Below are 21,551 nucleotides of genomic sequence, written 5' to 3'. Positions count from 1 at the left end.
TTCACTGAGAGCCTCTTTCTTACCCTGTATTGTTACCTCTGTAACATTTCCCTTTGGCCTTTTTATCCCTCTCCCCCCCCTGCTTTACCTTTCATTTCTTCTTTCTTCTTATTTATATTTTCACTACATCCTCTCACACTTTGAGCTTCTCTCATTCCTGTTTTCCTAATCTCCAGCTATTTTCTTTTTCATTGACAGCCTCTTTTCCACCTTGTATTCTATCACTGTAATATCTCCCCTTAGCCTTTTCCCCCCTGCTGTCTTCCACCTCCCCTCTCTGCTTTACCGCTCTGCTTTACCTTTTGTCTTTCTAATTTCTACCTATTTACATTCTCACTGACATCCTGCCACACTTTTAGCATCTCTCATTTCTTGGAGTCTCAGAACATCAGAGACTCCCTATGCCTGAAGAAAGGTGACTGCTCCTGAAAGTTTTCCAAGAACTTTTTTCCAACTACTCAGTTGGTCTAAAAAAAGATACCGCATCTACTCAAAGAACCTTGCCCACATATCAACCTGGATTAAAATTTCAAAACTAGGAGAGCACATGAATATTATTAATATAAGGCAAAAGCTAGAATCCTTTTATTTGTATTCATAATATAATTTATTTTATGGTAATGACCAAAATCTCAATTTCACTGTGCAAACCTAAAAAAGAGATGATACTTGCCCTGAAGTATTTCTGGTCAGAATTCTCTGTTACTGCTTTTGATGGAAGAATTGGGCTTCCAGCTAAACAAAATATTTCATGAAAAGTGTCTGCTTTCCTGTGGACAGTTTGATTTTGTCAATAAACAAAGCATCCAAATGAAATATTTTTGCCAAAATATTTCAATTTGGATGTGCTGCCACTGTTCCTCATGTGACTTGTAATAACATCATCTAACTTTCCTGCACCACTTTTCCAAAGGTCAGTATCATTATCCTTGTTTTACAGGTGGGAAGTTATTCACATTGTGTATCATGTTTAAGTTTTGTAGGATTCAATTTTTATCAATAAACATCAATAAATGGCAATTTAGCCACATACAGACCAATGGAAAAATATTTCAATTAGTAATTATCAAAAGAGGAGGTAAGAAAAAAAAACAAGATGGGTTAGGAAATCTGGGATAGTTGGTGCTCAGGACTGCACCTGCTATGGGGGTGTTCTGGCACTGACCGGGCTTGCGGCCAAGTTTCCCTGGGAAGACACATGTAGATGCACATGTGTGTGTGCATGCACGCGCACGCACACACACACACACACACACACACACACACACAGAGCCATGGGTGGTGGCACTGGGCTCCCTAACTCCCAGCCACCAACACTCCTGCCCCTCCAACTCCCACTCTCAGCACAGTCTTACTAGTGCGGCCCCCAGCTTCTGCAGCAGCTGCCCAAACTGATGCCAAGGGAGCAGTACACAGGCAGCACAGCTGGGGCTCCCTCCACCCCTCCTAAAAACTTAAATCAATAAAAATTGAAATAAATGTTTTAAAATAACCATCAATTTTATCCATCACAATTAAAAAAATAAAATTCTGCCAAGCCTAATCATGTTCTATTTAACCAGAAGATTGCTCCAATTTCATAGTTGTGGGATGTCCCTGGGGGTAAAAAATATGCATGTATCAGCATGATACATGATGAGCCCATAGAGAGAGAGATGAGTAAAATGAAGATTTTGTTTCCTTTTTCTCTTCACAGATTGACTATCTCTGCTGAATGCCCCATGCAACTTGAAGATTTCCCCATGGATGCCCATGCTTGCCCACTCAAGTTTGGAAGCTGTAAGTTATTCTCACAAATAAGTCATGAATGCAGTGTTTTGATCTACCTTTGCTTTTCTAGGACAACATTTGCATTTCTTTCACTAAATGAGACTGACTGATCTGATAGCACCTTCACTACTATCCTACTTCTGAGTTCTCACAGGCTTGGCCTTCTATCTGTTTTGTTGATAACCAGGGATCCTGGTTTTCTCTGATTTAAAAAATCCCCAATTTTCCATTTTAAAATAGTAATCCCAAATCTACATTTTTCCATGATTAAAATGAAACACCACTAATCACAGAAAAATGTGGATTTGAAGTTACTTTTTTTAAACTGAAAATTGGGGATTTTTTTCAATCAGAGAAAACCAGGATCCCTGCTGATAACCGATTTTTTATGCTTATGGATGAGTTAAACTTTCCTCCGTGTCGGATATATATTATTTTGAAATACAGCTAATGGTGTATGCTAAAATACACTACAAACATAGATATGTAGCAATTATCAAAAGGGGAAAATCTGCCTATTAGTCTTTGATAATCCCAGTCCTATACACCTATGTATGCAAGTATGTAAGAAGATACACAAGCATACGATTGTATACATGAACACGCTATTCTGTAAATTATATGCTGAAGTGATGATTTTTCTTCATACTTTGAGTCTATAATCCACCATAACCCTGCCTTGCCAGAATTTTTCTTTTAAAATAACTTTAGGGGATTGCATGTGTATATTTAAACACAAAGCCCTTAATTAAGGTACAGACTTGGCTACTCAAATAGATGACTTTTATTTCAGTAAACAAAACAGACTCAAGGTGCAATGAAAGTGTCTGAAGACTTCTGATGTTACCAGCCAAAATATGTAGTAAATTCCTCATACAATTTAACTCCAGGATTTTTTAATGCACCCCACGCCCCCCATCCCAGTTTTTATCAATTGAAAATCATTAAACTTATGCTTTCATCTTTTGTATCTGTATTACTTTCACATTGACAACATACTGTTTTCTTGTGATGACAATGATAACTGAACATGCTGTATTTACTCGAATACAAGATGAGGTTCCCTCCCCCACATTAGCATGAGGAAAAAAGCCCCCTCATCTTAGCTTTGCATACAAGAAAACTTAATTAAATATATTTTCTATCATTAAACTGATACCCAAACCAGCATGTTCTCAGCAATGGATATCAGTTATGAAGTTGATTAAATGCAGCCAATACTGAGCATAACTATAAAACACGTGGCCCATATGGGACAAACACACTAATGGGAATCTTTTATTTTTTTTAGCCTGTAACAAGTGGGTGTCCCGGGGCCGGTTGAGTCATTGGCCCACCCACTTGTTTTAGGGCTAACCGCCTGCCTGCCTCACCTGCCATGCCTTTAATGAGACTAAATAAAAGTTGTTAACTAGGTGGGAGACTGCCCATTTAATTGCCCCGATGCCAAGGGTATACATGGCTCGAAATCTCCCTTTATACCATGTCCCATGCCTCACAGATGTCATCCATGGCCTAACACCCAGCCTATAGCTTATTTGGCGTAACACATGGTCTATAGTGTAGCCCACACTGGGGTCTCCTTCCAGTGTCCCCACACTGGGACCCATACTCCCATACTCTCACACTAGGACCTGTACTCCAGTGCCTCACATCAGGACTCTCACTCCCATGCACTCACACTGGGTGGTGTTCTACTCCCATCTGCTTGCAGCAAACTGCTGGCTCCACTGTTCAAGGCCTGTTTTTATAACAAACAGCTGGACCCTTTTCCCAATTAGGTAGTTGTGCCTGCTTGGGAGTGCAGCCAACTGCAGGCTGCTCTGCTGCTTGCCCATGCCCCTTTGAGTAACAGAACACAACTTGCGCTCTGTTACATAGCTTTTAAAAAAAATGGGAGAGGGGGGTCTTCCCTCCACAGGGAACTGGTATTGGGCCTGGAGGCACTGCAATACTAGGCCATCACCAAGAGGTCCAGAGCCAAACCTAACACCCTCCCTTTGATTCCAAAAATGCTTAACCTTAGCCAAAAAAATGCAGCCTATCTGAATAAAATATATGTGAGTGGCCATTAAGTACAGTCATCCTCATTGCCAACTCTTTTTCAAGTCCTGATGAGCCAATATATTGCCTACATTTTTAGTTCCTCTTCACTCCCACAGTGGAGCTGTGCCTTCTTTACGATTTCCAGTGATTACTGTTTCTTCACTGGCCTTAAATGTCTGGCAAATAACACCAAACAGAGCCCCAAACAGTTCACCCAGAATCCTTCTGTCACCCCCTCCTTCAGCATATCTTATATGATTAGTGTAGCCCCATCCTCCATGAAGCAGATCCAAACCAGGTTGCCTTGCACCTCATGTGCATGTACATTTTTGGAGGACCCCAAGTCTCATGACAAGAAGACCTGGTTCCAGTCATGAGTGGGAGGCTAATTAGTACATAAAACCTTTGTTGGGGAGGTCTGGAGTACACACACATACTGTACAGTGCTGAGCTGTGTGGTGACCATAGATTGACGTATTGTTGACTTCACTGGTGCCCAGCCCAGTGAACTATAGGATAAATCATGAGTCTTTTGACTTGGGACTAACATCATCCCTAGTTTGTACTATATATAAGTAGGTACAAAAATATTCCTTAAAAGTATGTGTATGAAGTACCTGTGCTAAAACTTGCAGCAGTTTCAAAAAAGGTAAAATGCATCAATTCTGGATGAACTAAGTCTAAGGGTGCTTTATGCAAATTGCTACAGGTATGTTTACTTCAAGGTCAGTGTTTTCAAAGTTGCTTTTCACTTCTATGTTTTCATGGAGACCAGGGTCTGACAGTAAGTAGTGGTAAAGGGGCTGCAAAGGGAAGAAGTATGGGAGGGAAAAGGGAATACCTGACCCTCCAGATTTATTTTCCCTGCTGTAGCAGTAGGAAGGGGACAAATTCAAGACTAATTTCCAATAATTAGATTCTATACGTGGAAAATTATAACAAATGTATAAATTTTCCATATATAATATCTAATTATTGAGGATCAGTTTATATTTGAGTAAATATGGTAAAATGATTACCAAATTATCAGAGTTAATTGATTTCCCTTCTTCTGAAGTATAACAAAACAAAAGCCAAACCCCCCCCACAAGTTTCTTCTTTGTAAGAAATGTTTGTGTTAACAGTGTCAGTGTACCGTCGTGAGTACTGTCATGTTAAGCAGTAACAATATAATATGAAAGTCTTCCTCATGTACATTGTAAATCTTACCTTTAAGACTTAGAAGTAGACTGGAAGCTTCATGCCAAAACCAAACTGTTAAAAAAGGTTTGGCATATTCACAGAAATGTGTGATTATGTGTGTTTTAAAGATAATCATGAACTACAATAAGAATTTGGAAAAAAAATACACACAATGCCCATTCCTGATTTGCTATTTTTGTGATACAGTGGAAGCTTTGACTTCTAAAGTGATTAGTTCATAATGTAGTCTTGTGCCCTTGGGGAGATTTAAGGACTCTTACAGGATGTACAGTACAGAGTTTGGTTAAACACTAAAGCTTTTCTTAAAGGTAAGTGTGGGCTTCAGAACTTTCCAGACGAGAGGCAGTATGATTAAGTTTACTTTGTAGTTATGAGCACCAGTGACAGTACAGGAGAAAGCAATGCCACTGTTTTGAGTAAAACCAAAAAACATTCAGTGCAACCTTCAAGTTTTTTTGTTAAACCTTATTGAAATGCAAATGTATATACTGTGTATGCTGAGCAGTGTAAGCTAGTGGGGCATTACAAGTAATTTTAATGTTTCAAAGAAAAATAAAAAGATGACATTAAAAAGTATGTATGTGCTGAATGCCCCTCTAACTCTTACTACTTGACATTCACAACATAATCTTATAATTAGTTCTCTGTTAAACTACTTCAGGTCTTCTTTAACTTGTCCCTCTATACCTAGGCATTGAACTGTCTGGTATGTGATATTCCTGATGGCTTGGAAATCTCTGCAATACCTACATATGTACTATAAGTCCCTCAGTCTTCTGCATGTCTTTATTATGAATGAAAGGCCATCAAGGAACTTGTTATATTATTTTTCCTACAGTATAATAGCATTACTTACTGGAGATGAATAGAAAGCTGTGGCCATATTCTCCACTAACACAAATCCATATGGATCCTCCTACTTAGAAATGAAGCTTTTATACCACTGAGAATATGGCTTCTAAATACTGCATTCCATAATTCATCTTCAGTCACCCTTTTGCTTTAAATTAGATTTCATTAAATGAGATTCGAAACATCTTCATTTTTAATATGGACACAAGGAGCATCTTTACGTGTGCTTCGGGAGTGGCAGGGAGGGGGAAGAGGGGGGACTTTAATTAGAGCTTGTTCAATGAGCTTTAGTTAAAGTACCCCCACTGCCATTTTGAAGTGCGGGGGTGCTGAATACACAAGATGCCAAGGCTGCCAGAGCGTGCTAATTAGCACACTCCAGCAGACTGGATTAAACAAGTCTGCTCTGATGCGCTGTAATTACAGTGCACCAGAGCAGGTGTCCCACATGTCTAAAGGCACCCAAGGAGGCTACAAGTATCTATATAGTATACTCCTTCTGAAACTTGAGTGGTGTTCACTGGCTGTTGTCCTAGAGTTCTTAATCTGTTGCCAGTGTGGCCTTTCATTTGGCAAAGGCTACACTGTAAAAACTATTACTTGCTTTTTATTGTTTATTATTTCAATTGTCTTGTAGGTAGTTTTCACATGGTGCACATTTCCTTATGTCTCTCACCTTGAATTAGCCCTGCAAGATATTTTGTTGCTACTGAATGAACTTCTCTGATTCCAGGGTCTTCTGGAATTCTCAGAGAGTTACAAGTCATGCAAGCAGGAAATAAAACAACAAAATAGATCTTTATTTTTGTCAGGAAGGGACATTTTTTTTTAATATTGAAAAAAATGCTATACAGTATATAACATTTTCTCTTGCAGAGTTCCAACAAGTGTGATGCACCTTCTACTTCTTTGTCCCTTGACATGCAGACTCCGCCCACTTGCTTGCTTCTTTGTTTTGCTGTCCTGCACTGACCATTTCATATTCTTCCTTTCCCCACACCCATATTTTCTACTCAATCCTTAAAATGCAGAATACTCTCTGAGATTGTTCTAACTATATTTGGAGAAAGAGCTTTTCATTTGAAGGCCATTTAAAACAATTGCCTAGAAGGAGAAATGTGTGCATTCCTGGGCAGCTATTCTTATGGACCCTTTATCAATGCCAAGCAGTATTGAAGATGATTTAATATGAGCTTGTGGCTGTGAACAAAGTTCTTGATTCCTGGAAACAAAGCTAAACTAACCTAAACAAGCTTACTGGGTTTTCACTTCTCCCAATGCTTGCATATTACATCACACAGATTTATCAAATCAAAAGTGTTCCACCTGGAATGTCACAGTCACAGGATAAAAGTGTTTGGGAAAATGTAAGTGAATTGGGTATGGCTATAGCAGGGGGGTTCAGCCTTTTTAGACTGAGAAACCCCTGGATAGACATATGAACCCCTTGGAAAATGCCAGCTCCTAGTTTTCACTTTTTTATTACAAAAATATAATAGAATAGGTTTTTGTAGATAATGGAGCAAAGAACTCAGAAAGACTGCAACTATAGATTTCTATTTGAAATCTCTGGATTTACTTTGTAAATTATGTTAGTAAACCTAACAGTGCTAAGTGTGGAAAGGACACACATGTTGGAAAGGATTTCAAACCACCCTAGAGTGTTGTTGGATCCTGGTTGAGAATTACTGGACTATTCTCTCACCTCCTCCACTGACTGCCTTTAATAATACTTTGTAAAAACGCTGTTTAGTTAGGCCTCTCAACACCCATATGAATATAAGTAAACATCATTATCTCTAGAGTACCTGAAGCAGAGAGAAATTAATTGATTTTCTTCCAGGTCACACAACAAAGTAATGTTAGAACCAGGATTAGAATTGCACTCTTTGGTTCATAAGACAATTATTTAAACTAGACCACAGAGATACATACCTGGGCAATATATTTAACTGCTACATCTCCTAAATTTTACACTTCATGTTAATTATCAATTTTACCTAGCTCATAAGGATGCCTTGAAGATAAATGAATCACTTAGTAAGTGTTAGTCAGTGCTTTGTCAACATAAAATTCTGTATCATGGAGAGATGGTGAATCTAGTGGTTATCAAACACTTGTATGCATTCAGAGTGTAGCCACGGGACTGGGAAAGTCCAGCTGCTCACCCCAGCCCCAAGGCTGTGCTCTTTCTGACCCTGACCAAGCTATTTTTAGCCCTTTGATCCTCCCCTGCCCCAAATAAACAACCTCCTCTGCAGATCCATCAGCCTCCCCCCTGCAGACCCACTAGCCCACCCCTAATCCTGTCCACCCTTCTCCCAACCCCATATTACTTATACTGGTTTCCCCACACAGCTTCCAGGAGTGACGAACATCTGTATGTACCCTTAGGTACTTGAAGTTCTGCTTCTATGCATGCATAGAACTGCCCAAAACTCATTTACAAAGCACCATGATTAGAGCTAGTTGAGAGAGTACAATGGAGAAAACCCCTATAGAAAGTCTATGCTAGCATTCCCACCTCTATTAGCAGCTGCAGCACTGGTAAGGGTTTTTAAAAAAAATACTCTATGTGGACCACTTTCCACGTTGGTAAAACTGGGATAGGCAATGTGTTGAGCTTTGCAGAGTGTTTTGAGGTCCTTGCATGAACAATGATGAACAAATGAAAAAGGTGTTTATTTGAGAGAGAAAAGTATAAATTGAACTGTTAGTAAATATAGCACAAAAACTGTGGTAGCTGGACTGTAGAACTTCACATAAGGAAGCAGAGCTCTTCTGTCACCGTGTCTATAGATCCTTGCATAACGCTGCTGTATAACTTCTGTATTATTTGGTGTAGTAGGATAAACATTGAGGGTAGGATCCTCCAGTCAAAGGGAATTAAGAAGTTAGGGGTGTTCTGCATGAAATCCTAGAAACACCTAGGCTTGAGGGGAAAAGTTTAGCTGAGATTGTTTAATTTGTAGTAAAGCTAACTCTACTCTACTTCAAAAGAATGGACTGACGTTATCTCCTCAGAGACATAAATTTGGCGTACACACACATGCATGGTGTGCTTTTATTTTTTCTTAGGTATTATTTTGTTAGTGTTTACCCATGTTGCAGAATGGACAGAACATCCTCAAAAACCTTCATTCTGTCCTATCCTCTATCTTCCTAAGTTCACTGTTTAAACATATTCAAACCCCATTCCAAGAATTTTGGGCTTTTCTTGTGGTTTCTCGCAACCAGTGGCCTGTGATGACAGGGCTGCTTTATTACTTTAGGTTGTATAATTCAGGAGTTATGGCATTGACTGTTCTACCTCATAGACTACTATCAGATGAAAGAGAAATTAGGTATTAAACAAGCTGATGCCTATCCTAAAGGGCCTTTGTCTCAGATTATTACTTTCAGTTTGCTGCATACAAATTTCCACTGAAGTACTAAAACACAAAAGCAACATTGGTGCCACTGACACTGCTGTGGGGTCATTATTGTTAAAATATCAGAGTGCTGTTTCCAGAAGCAGGAAAGCCCAGTCCTCACTGCCAAAAAAGCTTTGAGGAGGAGGCCACTTGCTCTCTATATATTATGCAAATCATTAATTGATGTAGTTGACTTCACTGCCACAGTAACCCATCTGTGGTGGAGGAAGAAACATTATTAACCTAATGTTCACTGTGGTGACATCACCCCTGCGCAAAAGGCCACTACAAGGACAGGGGACAATATAAGCCTCATGTAAACTATTTTGAGACTTTAGAGTAACACACATACTTCCCGAAGCCAGGTAAGGGCATAGTGCTCAGGGTGAATTTCTCCTTCATTGCTTTCACCCTGTGCCCTACATGGCTATTTTAAAAATGCGGAAGAAAAAAAATCCTCATGTAACTAAGATGCATGTAGGTTCTAACTGACCAAAACTAATGTCATGTGAATTAATCTAATGCAAACACCACAATCTAGAAAGGCTTGTAGAAACTGTGTGTTCCAAAGTGATCACAGCATTCAGAGTAGTGAGCATCTACTTGTGACAAAATAACGTAAGTAACTTAAAACCATTCAAATACCCTTGCATTCAGGTCTGCTAGCACCTTAAGACACTGAAGGCATAATTCACAAGGGAAAGCAATTACCCAAATGAGTCAGACCATTCCTGAGGCAAGCAGATCCCACAGATTCCACCTGCACAGATATATCCCTCTCACCCAACCCAACAGTGTGTGAGTGTGTAGGCATACACATACAATAACAAATGTCACAGGCAAAAAAAGGAGTTTCGCAGTCTGACTTGGAAAGATACCATAACTATTAAAAAATGCTGTGCACCTCACTCATCTCCAGAGTTTCAACCCTTTTCTATATTATAGATCTCTCTCCCTCTCTCTCTAGATATATAGTTCTATCTATCTATAGGGAATGTGTAGATGAAACGGGGGCCGTAAATTGGAGCTGTGGGTTTTACAAAACACCACTTCAATTTAGGGCTGATTAAATCCCTGTGTCATGCACACACCCTGCTGACTTACCTATCTCTCCAGTGGGGAGGGAAAGGCGAGATGCTGGCAGGTGGAGTGATCTCTGGGCTGCAGGGCGGGGGGTTGGTACTTCCCTCCACGACAGTGGCACCCCCCTGCCTGGTGACACCTGCCCACAGGCACGCAGCTTGGGCGGTCCCGGGGGGCACTGCGACCACGGAGGGAAGCACCGGGCCTCCATGCAGCTCAGGCAGGCAGGCAGACTCCAGGGAGGGGAAAAAAAGATCAGGCTTGCCATTTTTCTTGGACACAGCCTGCCTTCCCAGGGTGCTGCCAGGCTGCCTGCAGGGCTTCCTGCAGAGATGTGGAACTGCACAGAACCTGGTGCTTCATTCTGTGGCTGTAGGGGCAGCAGACTAAAACTCCTCAAAGGAGTTTGCTAAACCCCAAGTCATTAAAGGTGAATTTTGCCATCAAAATTCACTACAGCGACTGGAATTACTGTGCCATACGCCACTGAGGCGTGCAAACACTGACACCATTAAAGTGGTGGAAAAACATTTAGCCCACTTTAAAATGTGGTGCACACACACCTCTTGTTTCTTCTACACATAGCCTATCTATCTATCTATCTGTCCAGGGGGTCCCTCTGTATATGGCCCTATATATCAGCTTCCTATATTTCTCTATAAAGAGAGAGAAAGAATAGATAGATAGATAGATACATAGATAGAATATAGGCTTCCTATATAGAAGCTCCTGCCAAAGGTCTGCATGAGCAGTGAGCTCTGAGTTCACCAGCTGTCAAGGGCATGGTCTGGCCAGATTACTTGATTTTGCACAAGTACACAGCACTGTGGGTGAACGCTGCTGCTGTTTGCCTTTCCCTCCCTGATGGATTCAGCAGCAGGAGACAGGAAGGAATAAGTGGCAATGTCAGTGCTCACCCTCTGAGTTCTGGAGCATGAGAAAGCAGGGGTTCCAAACAGACCAGACCCCACACTGAAAACTTATGTGTAAGCAGCCAAAGATGGGTGTGATATGGCTCTGCACTCCCTCTGGATCCGTCCCAATAAAGCCCAGAGCATTCAACAATAATCCAGCTTGAAGATCTCAAGGCTTAAACATTATAGCGAGATCCAAGTGTAAAGAAAGTACCATGATGTGAATATTTCAGAGATCAAAAATATCTATGAAATCTGCTCATGTTAAAATAAAAGACATGTGTACAATCACATTTAATTGGTTGATTAGCAGGGATCCTGGTTTTCTCTGATTAAAAAGTCCCCAATTTTCAAATTTAAAAAGTAACCGAAAATCAATGTTTTTCAATGATTAAAATGAAACACCACTAATATATAGATATAGATATTAGATTACATATAGAAATATATAGATATATATTAGTGGTGTTTCATTTTTACTGTGGAAAATGTAGATTTTAGGTTACTTTTTTAAATCTGAAAATTGGGAATTTTATTTTTTATCACAGAAAACCAGGATCCCTGTTGATTAGTTGATTATTTGTGAGACCAACACCTGCTAGTATAGCAAAAGTATAAAAGAGGAGGTGGTCTATTGATTTATATTAATAACTTTACAAATTCAGTCAAAGTCAAGTTTTGCACATCGGATGCTGTAATCTCCTCCATGCAGCACTCCTTAAATTCTTCAAAAATTGAAAGATTTTCTATTTTTTTAAAGCTCAAATCTTTGTTTTCTATGTGGTATGATTTATTAATTTTAGGCCATAATTTTAGCGTTTCTTATAAAACTGGATGTTTTTCTGCTGGTTGGTACAAATAATTATTGAAAACACGAAGTAGTAAGGCCCAGATTGTCATTAGAGTGGGTTGCACTAAAACCGTCTCTGTCTCACTGAAGACATGGTATACAGAGCTAGCATGCTCCCCAAAACCATCCTTTCATACAATACATGTTCCTATGCCAGGAATCAGCTCTGGCTGCTGAGGGAAGAGAGAGAAGCAGTGGAAAGAGGGCAAAACCCAACCACTTTAGGGGTAGTTTGTATTTGTTTTTGGCTTTTCTAATGATTTTTGTACTTGAAAAATGGGAAAAACTAAGATCCAATAGAATAGGATCAGGCACTTCAGTGATCTAGCACTTGCTGCATAGGCCAGAACAAAACAATCCTTTTGGTGATTTAACATGAACTGAAAAGTCTTCGGGATTGATTCTGTGCTGTGCTCCACTGTGAGATGCAAGGGAAGAGTAGCGCACAAAGGAACCCCATGTCAATCAGACTGAATTGTTTTGAGTCCAGTATAGCTCTATGGTAAATTAGGAACACTTGCAACTTACACTGTCCTTACCCAGGATGCCTGGGGGCTGCATTGCACCCCAGAGTCTCCATAATATTTAGCTTCATAAAGACTCTCCTAGTCCTCAACTTGCTTGTTATGCTGGTGTTATGTTGGAGACTGTCAAGCAGGAAGCATTGCCCTACTTGGATCTTATACACTGTTCCCACAGTGGGGGGCATTCTCTTTTTGCTAGTCATAATGCTTTACCACCCCTACTCACCAGCAGAGATGTATTAAGATTCAAGTCAGAATCAACCCCTTTATTTATTCTGCGACACATTCAGTATTTTGAGGAGATTGAATAGCAGCTGTCCTGGGTCTGTGGTTTCTTATAGCTCTTGCTAGAATTGGTGTCCTATTGCTGCTGATCTGGCCATTGGGATAACTGGTTTTTAGTGTCCTATAGCATTTATTTACCATTTGGGGCAAGTTCCCATGAGTGGGAATGTGCACTTCCTCAGGGACAAATAGCAGCAGCTCATATTTGGGCAACCCTGCTAGTTGTCCCTGGGCATGCCCCTCCATACACGCTCTGGCACATCACAGATTGCCTCAGGTGGGGTAGGGAAGGCTAGGGCCAGCACCTGGGATGGCCCCAGCAGCTTTACCTGGAGTCCTGTGGGCCTCCCATGGCTGCAGCAGCAACCTGGGTGTGCAGAGCCTGGCCACCGGGTGAAGCATGGTTCTGGCCAGCCAGGTTCCTGTTTCAGGTGGCACATGCTGCAGCCACGTGCAACACCCCACTTCTTTTTAGTGTGGTTTCTTTGGACATCAGGATCTCTCGATGTCAAAAATACCCCTACTATGCTGCTAATTAGCAGTGTGGTATACGCATGCACGTGCGGTGCATGCAGTTTGTGGCATAAGCAATGGGTTTGTGGTGCCGCAAACTGCACGTGTGCACTCATTGTGATGTGCCCTTAGGAGGCTCGTTACACACTGTCTCCCTCCACAGATCAGGTTAAGATCAGATTCTCAGATAATCTAAAGCTGCATAGTTCCACTGAAATCCACTGATGCTGAAGCTATCCTTGGTTTAACCCAGCTGAGAATGTCCCAACATCTTCAATCTTGTCTTTATGTATACTGAGATATTTATTTTCAAACAGGACTCATTTAAGCATCTCTATCCTCTTTTTTTAAATGCACAGCCTCTGCAATGATCCTATTATCCAGGTCATTACTTTTGAATTGCCATTTCCCCAATTTAAACTCCACATCTACAGAAATATTTATAGCTTTTTCTGATAAGATTTCCTTTGTTGTTCATTTTACTGTAATCTTATTGCCTAATGCTTCCATTTCTGGCTGTGCCCTGGGCAGCATATTTTTCTGCTACTGGTAATACTCAAGTCTATGTGTATGTGTAACATGTCAGAGTCCCAGGGGTGGCCGTGCCGCCCCCTGGTGCCTCTGTGACTGTGCCCTGCTCCAAGGGCACCTTCTGGCCTTCTCTGGCACTCCTTGATGGAATAATGATATATAGGCTACTGATGGACCTTTGCATAACACCGGTTCTGCTAAACCCCTGCCAGGGTCCCTGACACCCTACTGGTCCTCACTGGTTCCCAGGCCCCTACTGGACCTCTATAGGCAATCATGCCTGGCTGGACACCCAGAGCTGTAAGGGCTAATTGTGTGGCTCCAAATCCTCCCCTTCACCACGTCCCATACCTCACGGGTGTTACAAGGATGATGTTCCTTCTGTTGGGGCTTCAGACTCCTCAGCTTTTACTCCTTTAATCTAGCTAGGCCTTCTAGCCTGGGCCCACTGAGTTGGACCTGACTCTAAGGCACTAGCTCTTGTTTGTCCCTTCTGTCACTGGGTATCTGGCCCCCGTCTGCCAGCTCCCAAGCTCCTCTGTGGCTATGCCTTGCACTATCTGACCACTATGGACTCAATACTCACTGGAGCCTTGAACCTTCCCCTGACAGGACTCAAGGCAGTTACGTGCCTCTGGGGCACTAATGGGACCTCCTTAACTCCTCTGGGGAAGAAAAAGCCCCCAGATTCTGTTACAGTATGGAAGTCTTCTTCCATCTCATACCTCTTTTAAGGATATCTTCCTTACTTTTTTACATAAGGAACTATCTAGTCCAGTATCCCAGGTCTAACATAATCAGTATAAAACCTGCCAGAAGGAGAATCATCTGATCCCCTCACTACAAATCTCACCCTGGTCTCTAGTTCAAAACCAGTTAGGTCTTGAAGTATGAGGTTGGATACACAAAAGTTGTTATTGCAAGTTACAACTCAGGATATTAATATAAACATCCTATTCTGGTTTTAGTCTTAAAGTCTTGGTCTCAAGCACTTCCTGTGACAATGAATTCTCCAGTTTTATCACATACATAAAAATCATAGACATCATACAAAATTGGGTTGGAAGGGACCTCAGGAGGTCACCTAGCCCAACCGCCTGCTTCAAGCAGGACCATCCCCAACTAGATCATCCCAACCAAAGCTTTGTCTAGCTGGGTCTTGAAAACCTCCAGGATAGAGATTCTGGGTAACCTGTTCCAGTGTTTTATTGCCCTCCTAGTGAGAAAATTCTTCCTAATATAACCTAAACTTCCCTTGCTGCAACTTGAGTCCGTTGCTCCTTGTTCTGTCATCTGCCACCACTGGAACAGTTTATCTCCATTCTCTTCTGAACCCCCCTTCAGGTAGTTGAAGGCTGCTATTAAACCCTCCCTCAGTCTTCTCTTCTCTAGACTAAATAAGTACAGTTCCCCCTGCCTCATAAGTCATGTCCCCCAACCCCGTCACCATTTTTGTTGCCCTCCATTGAACTCTCTCCAGTTTGTCCACATCCTTTCTGTAGTGGGGGCCCCAAAACTGAACACAAGTACTCCAGAAGTGGCCTCACCAGTGCTGAATAGGGGGGAATAATCACTTCCCTTGATCTACTGGCAACACACCTACCAATGCAGCCCAGTATGCCGTTAGCCTTCTTGGCAACAAGAGCACATTGCTGCCTCATATTTAGCTTATTGTCCACTGTAACTCCTGGGTCCTTTTCTGCAGAGCTGCTGCCCAGCCAGTCAGCCCCCAGCCTGTACTGGTACATGGGATTGTTCTATCCTAAGTGCAGGACTTTGCAATTGTCCCTGTTGAACCTCATGAGAAAGTATTTGCCCTTATCAGCTCAGAATTGCCCGCCTTTTAATTTCACTGACTGTTTCTTGTTTTGTGATATGAAATAACAAAAACAGAAATTGACTATTTACTTTTACTAGACCCTTTATTATACATCTGTATAGTTTTATGATGCCCCCTTCTCTTAACTTACCTCCTAAGATGAACATCTTTACTTTTCAGTCTCTTGCTGAGAAAGATTTTACACTCGTCTAATTTCGGTCTTGAAGTATGAGGTAGTTTTTCATCTCTGTTTTCTGTACCTCTTCCCTCTTGAGTTCTATCATATCCTTTTGGACATGGAATGACCATTACTTCACACAGTATTCAAGATAAACCAACCCCCCTGATTTATATAACATCTTTTATATTCCTTTCTATCCAGGGCCTTCTGTATTTTCTTTACTTTTTATCATGGCTACACATTGAGATAAGGTTTTAATTGAGCCAGGTGTTAATAAATTCATAGATGTTAGGTTCAGAAGGGACCTCAGTAGGTCATCGAGTCCAACCCCCTGCCCTGGGCAGGAAACAGCACTGTGGTCAGATGACCCCAGCTAGGTGCTTGTCCAGTCTCCTTTTGAAGACCCCCAAGGTAGGGGATAGCACCACCTCCCTTGGAAGCCCATTCCAGATTCTGGCAACCCTTACTGTGAAGAAGTTCTTTCTAATGTCCAACCTAAATCTGCTCTCTATCAATTTGTGGCCATTATTTCTAGTTACTCCAGGGTTGGCTTAGTAAATAGAGCATCTCCTATTCCCTGCTGCTCTCCCCTAATGAAGAGCCACAAGATCACCTCTCAGCCTTCTTTTGCAAAGGCTGAAGAGATCTAGGTCCCTCAGTCTCTCCTCATAGGGCCTTACTTGCAGTCCTCTGACTATACAAGTGGCCCTCCTCTGAACCTCTCAAGATTCTCCGCATCCCTCTTGAAGTGCAGCGCCCAGAACTGGACGCAGTACTCCAGCTGCGGCCTGACTAGTGCCGCATAGAGGAGGAGGATCACCTCCTTGGACCTATTCATCATGCATCTACTAAAGCATGATAAAGTGCTGTTACCCTTGTTGATCACTTTGTCATATTGATGACTCGTGTTCATCTTGGAGTCATCTATGACTCCAAAATCCCTTTCCGCTGCTGTACTGCTGAAAAGGTCATCCTCCAGCCTGTAAGTGTGTTGGTGGTTCTTTTTGCCCAGGTGCAGCACTTTGCACTTGTCTTTGCTGAAAATTTCATTCTGCCTGTTTTTCCAGCCTGTCCAGATCCACCTGGATCCATTCCCTACCCTCTGGTGTGTTAACTTTGCCCCGTATTTTGGTATAATCTGTGAACTTGGACAGGGAGCTCTCCATGCCCTTGTCCAAGTCTCTGATGAAGACATTGAATAGCACTGGTCCAAGGGCGGACCCTTGCAGGACTCTACTACCCACATCTTTCCAGATAGATATCAACCCATCCACCACCATTCTCTGCGTCTGACCCCTAAGCCAATTTGCCACCCATCTTACCTTTTAATCGTCTACATTACAGCCAGTCAGTCTATTTATGAGAACAGAATGAGATACTGTATCAAAGGCCTTCTTAAAGTCTAGGTAGAGGACTCCTTTTGTGACCTGGTCATAAAAAGAAACAAGGTTAGGGAGGCAGGATCTACCTGCAATGAATCTGTGCTGATTTCCTTTCAGCATTATTTCCCCTGCTATGCTCCCACAAATGTGATCCTTAATGATTTTTTCCAGTGTTTTTCCAAGGATAGAGGTGAGACTAACTGGCCTATAGTTTCCTGATTCCTTCCTCCTCCCCTTCTTGAAAATAGGAACCACACTGGCTCTTTTCCAGTCCTCTGGGACCTGACTGGAGCAGCATGAGTGCTCGAACAGCTATGCCAGCAGCTCTGCTATGACACTGGCCAATTCCTTCAGTCCCCTTGGATGAAGTTCATCCAGGTCCACTGATTTGAACACATCCAGCCCCTCCAAGTGCCCCTTCACTAAGTCTGCACTAACAGTTGGTGGGCTGGTGTCCCTCCTGTGTCTGTGATCCAAGGTATGGCTATGCCATAGTCCTTTTCTGAGTTTTTATAGTTAAATTAGAGACCCATAAGGTGTACAATGTCTTAATTTTTTTTCCTTCCAACATGCATTATTTTGCATTTGTCAACACTGCATTTACCATCACTCTGTCCATTTCCTTGTTTTGTTTAGGTCTCCTTGAAATTCCTCACAGTCCTCTATGCTACTAAATAAAAAATTTGCAGTTGGCACAAAAATTATTTCCTTCCTCACAAGTCACCCTACTTTACTAGACAATTAATATATCTGTTAAACACAGGGGCTAGTACAGAGCCTGATGCACCCAGCAGTTAAACTTTTTTCCATAATAAAACTGTAAACATTTAATCCAACTCCTTGCTTTTGGTGTCCCAGCCAGTTTTTCAGTTCATGACAATACTTTGCCTGTCTCCCAATGAGATTAACCCTATCTGATAAACTTATTCCACACAGAAATAGTACCATTAGGCACATTTTGTTGCTACAGGCAAGCTGCCTCCTAAGGTAGAAGGAATATACAGTCCTGCTCCTATAGTGTTGCAGGAAGGACACTTAACACTGCTGAGATAGTATGCCAATGAATCCACCCGCAGCACCCTGCAGACACAGCCACACCACTTTCACCGAGGGGGTTAGCGAATTTGGACTGTGTGGGGAGGTGGTCATAGAAGCAGGAATTTTGTCTATATACCTTATTATGCAGACATTGTCTTTAATAGTTTTTTGCGAAGGACTTTGTGAAAGGTCTTGTGGAAGTCCCTATGTATTATTAAAAGTTGCTTTTTCTCATTGCTCTACTTTCACATGTTCCGAGAGTTCTAAAAGACACAATTTTCCTTTGCAGAAATTGTGCTTGTTTAGCTCTATCAAACTATGATTATCCAAGTGTTTTTTTTAATTCTAATTTTAACTAACATTTCCAAAAAAACTGAATGCTTACTAGTTTATAATTCATGCAAAGAGTCATGCCAGATTATGACCAAGTCTCTTTTTATTTAAATGTACAACATTTTCTACCCTCCATTCCTCTGAAACAGTAGTAAGGATTTTTTTGTTTGTTTGTTTTTAAATAAGAACTTGCATATTGTTGTTGTCAATTCAGGCACTTAATAGTTTCGTTATTTTTTTTAGAAGCCAATGAATTTCTTCCAGCTGGATTTATAGCAGAGATAAGGAAAGATAGAAGGAAGTCAGAAGTAACTATTGCTACCAGAGGACAGGCTCCATAAGACCCTCAAACACCACTGTTTTCTTCCCTGTCTGGCCCACTGTTAAAAATAACCCCAGGTTATAAACATTTGTGGCAAACTGCATCCCAGCTCTTCAGCTGTCATAACTTGGCATAATTCTGCTGAAGCACACCAGCTGAGGATTTGGCTCCCCATCAACACAAAGCAGCTACTAACAGACAAAATCATGTATAATGAAAATGTTTTGATATCTTTTTTTAAAGAGTGCCTTCAAGGGACACAGTCAAAATGCAGAGAAATGTACCCACTGTTGCAAACAGATCTCTAAAAGCTTGCAGGATTAGTACTGTCAGCTTGGCAAGCATCTCTTCAGTGGGAGACTGACTATGTCCATTAGGCTTTTCATGAAAAACAAAGTTTCACACAATCTGTTTTCAAGCCAGGAGGAGCAAAGGTACAAACACAGAAAGGTTGAAAAGGATGAAGCGGAGCTTTCTTCTTCAATGTCTCAAGTTTTCTTTAGTCTAGATCTTATGGATCAGAGACCCACAATCAGATCTATAGGATCTTGGAAATCTAACTGACTTATGAAGATGTTTTTTAAATTTAATGCAAATGAGTTTGTAGTCCAAGTTGAAAACTATGTGAATCTACAGCAAAACAATATCCCAGCCTATGTGTTTGTGTGTATGTGTGCATTCACATACACACATACTTGTGTGTCATAGTTCCCTCCAAACATCCCAAAGCAGCTTGGACTCCAAGCTCACTCTCCTGCTCACAGTACTTAGCATATGCTGTAGGGAAATTACTGCATCATCACAATTGGCCCAGTAATGTTCAGAAAGTAGAATATAGAGCTATGACCATGGATCATTCTTTAATATCATTAGCAATGTTAATATCATTAGCAATGTTACTTCTTTGCTTTCCAACCCTCACTTCAAGTGTTAGCTTTATTAGTTTTGCTCAGGCTGTCATCAACAACAAACTCTTCACGCACATTAGTATATTTATTCTTACAACACCTCTGTGAGCTAAGGCATTATTACCTCCATTTTGCAAGCAGGAAAATGGAGGCATAGACAGATTGCAGTCTCTTCAGGGCAGAAGTTTTAAGTGTGTCTAGTACATCACATAACCATAATCCAGGTGCTACTGGCATAGAAAAAGAATGTAGCTTGTCCCAGGATACATAGGAAAGTTTACGGCATGGTCAGGAATGGAATCTTGATTTCATGTCTTAGGATCAATAACTTTTCCTCTGAGAAGAAGGGATCCTTCACTAAATGTTTTACATGATCATCACCTCTACAAACTGCCAAGGTGCATTATGTCAACAGGCCCTGCACGAGAGACAGTTCCAGCTACCAACAGTGTATGGTGCTTTTGTGGAATGGGAACAAGATAAAACCCTGTTCTGGAGGAATGTGTTGGGTGCATGAGGGGCTCTTTATGGGCATTAACCATCCCCTTGTCAGGCCCTAAATCAGGTCCACTGAAATGGCCCTCCCACATCCAACTTGTTCTGCCAGCTAGATATTTCTGAAAGCATCTTCCACTGGAGACTGGTAGCCTAGTCCATCAACCTAAATCACACAGCCATCACAAACAATTAATTATGCTGCTTCTATGTTGCTTCTTATTTCTGTTAAGAGGGTCTGAGTGCAATCCCAATTTTCAGTCCCCTACACAGTATCATTTAGCATTAGGACACAAGGCCAGACCAGGCACGTGGACCTTTTTTAAACATAGAACTTGAAAGGTATTGTTAATGATATCAGTAACATAAGAGCTCATTGTAGGCCTAACACACTGTTATAACTAAGAGGTAAAAAATTATCAAAAGGAGGAAGGGAGTAGGCTAGAATGTACTAATGTACCATTCAAAAAGGAAAAGAAAAAGAAAAAATAGAATCAAATAGCAGGTGTGATTACAGTGGTGTTTTATCAGTTCCTACAATGAGAAACCCTGGCCTTGTATATTTTAAGCAAATGTAATGTTGAAAGCTGCCAGACTGATAGATACAGAAAACAAAGTGTTCTGCTTATCCACAGAAAAGAAAGCACAGGCAATGGCAATTGAGTACCTTCAGACCACTGTATCTTCAGACCAGTGTATCTGTAACTCAAAGGTACAGAGATGGGATATTAATTTAATTTCTCTGATTATTACCATATGAAATAGTATGTTTTCTGATAAGAAAGTGGAGACTAGAGCCATAGATTTGTTTCTCAGAGGCCTTAAGTTCAAAAGAAGTTTTAACCATTGCTGATGCAGGCCAGGGGCGATGCGTAGGGGGTGCATGCAGGTGCACATGAACCCCCTGGGTATGGTGGTGCAACCCATACAAAAGGGCACCACCGACAGTGTCAGGGGCACCTGAGGGCAGTCGCTGCTCACCACGCCACCCCCATTGCCACTGCCAGTGGTGTCTGCAGGAGCTCCCGCTTACCGCCACCATGCTCCCATTGCTGCCGTGCCCCCCAGCTGCTGGGGGCACGCATTGTT

The 21,551-nt window shown here is 41.5% G+C and overlaps 1 protein-coding gene across 1 annotated transcript in view; it reads left to right on the top strand.

The window, feature by feature from the left end:
* The window catches only part of GABRA5 (gamma-aminobutyric acid type A receptor alpha5 subunit), an 89,607-nt gene that overhangs the window by 37,414 nt on the left and 30,642 nt on the right, over positions 1-21,551 (top strand). Inside the window, exon 6 of the mRNA XM_019529443.1 lies at positions 1,697-1,779. Within this exon, the coding sequence (XP_019384988.1) occupies positions 1,697-1,779 (83 nt within the window). The remainder of the gene's footprint in view (positions 1-1,696; positions 1,780-21,551) is intronic.

Source organism: Crocodylus porosus, unplaced genomic scaffold, assembly GCF_001723895.1.
Source record: "Crocodylus porosus isolate Cpor-Errol unplaced genomic scaffold, CroPor_comp1, whole genome shotgun sequence".
In the NCBI taxonomy this organism is placed as follows: Eukaryota; Metazoa; Chordata; order Crocodylia; family Crocodylidae; genus Crocodylus; species Crocodylus porosus.
The sequence above is the reverse complement of the archived record's forward strand: the minus strand, read 5'-3'. Positions and strand labels throughout refer to the sequence as shown.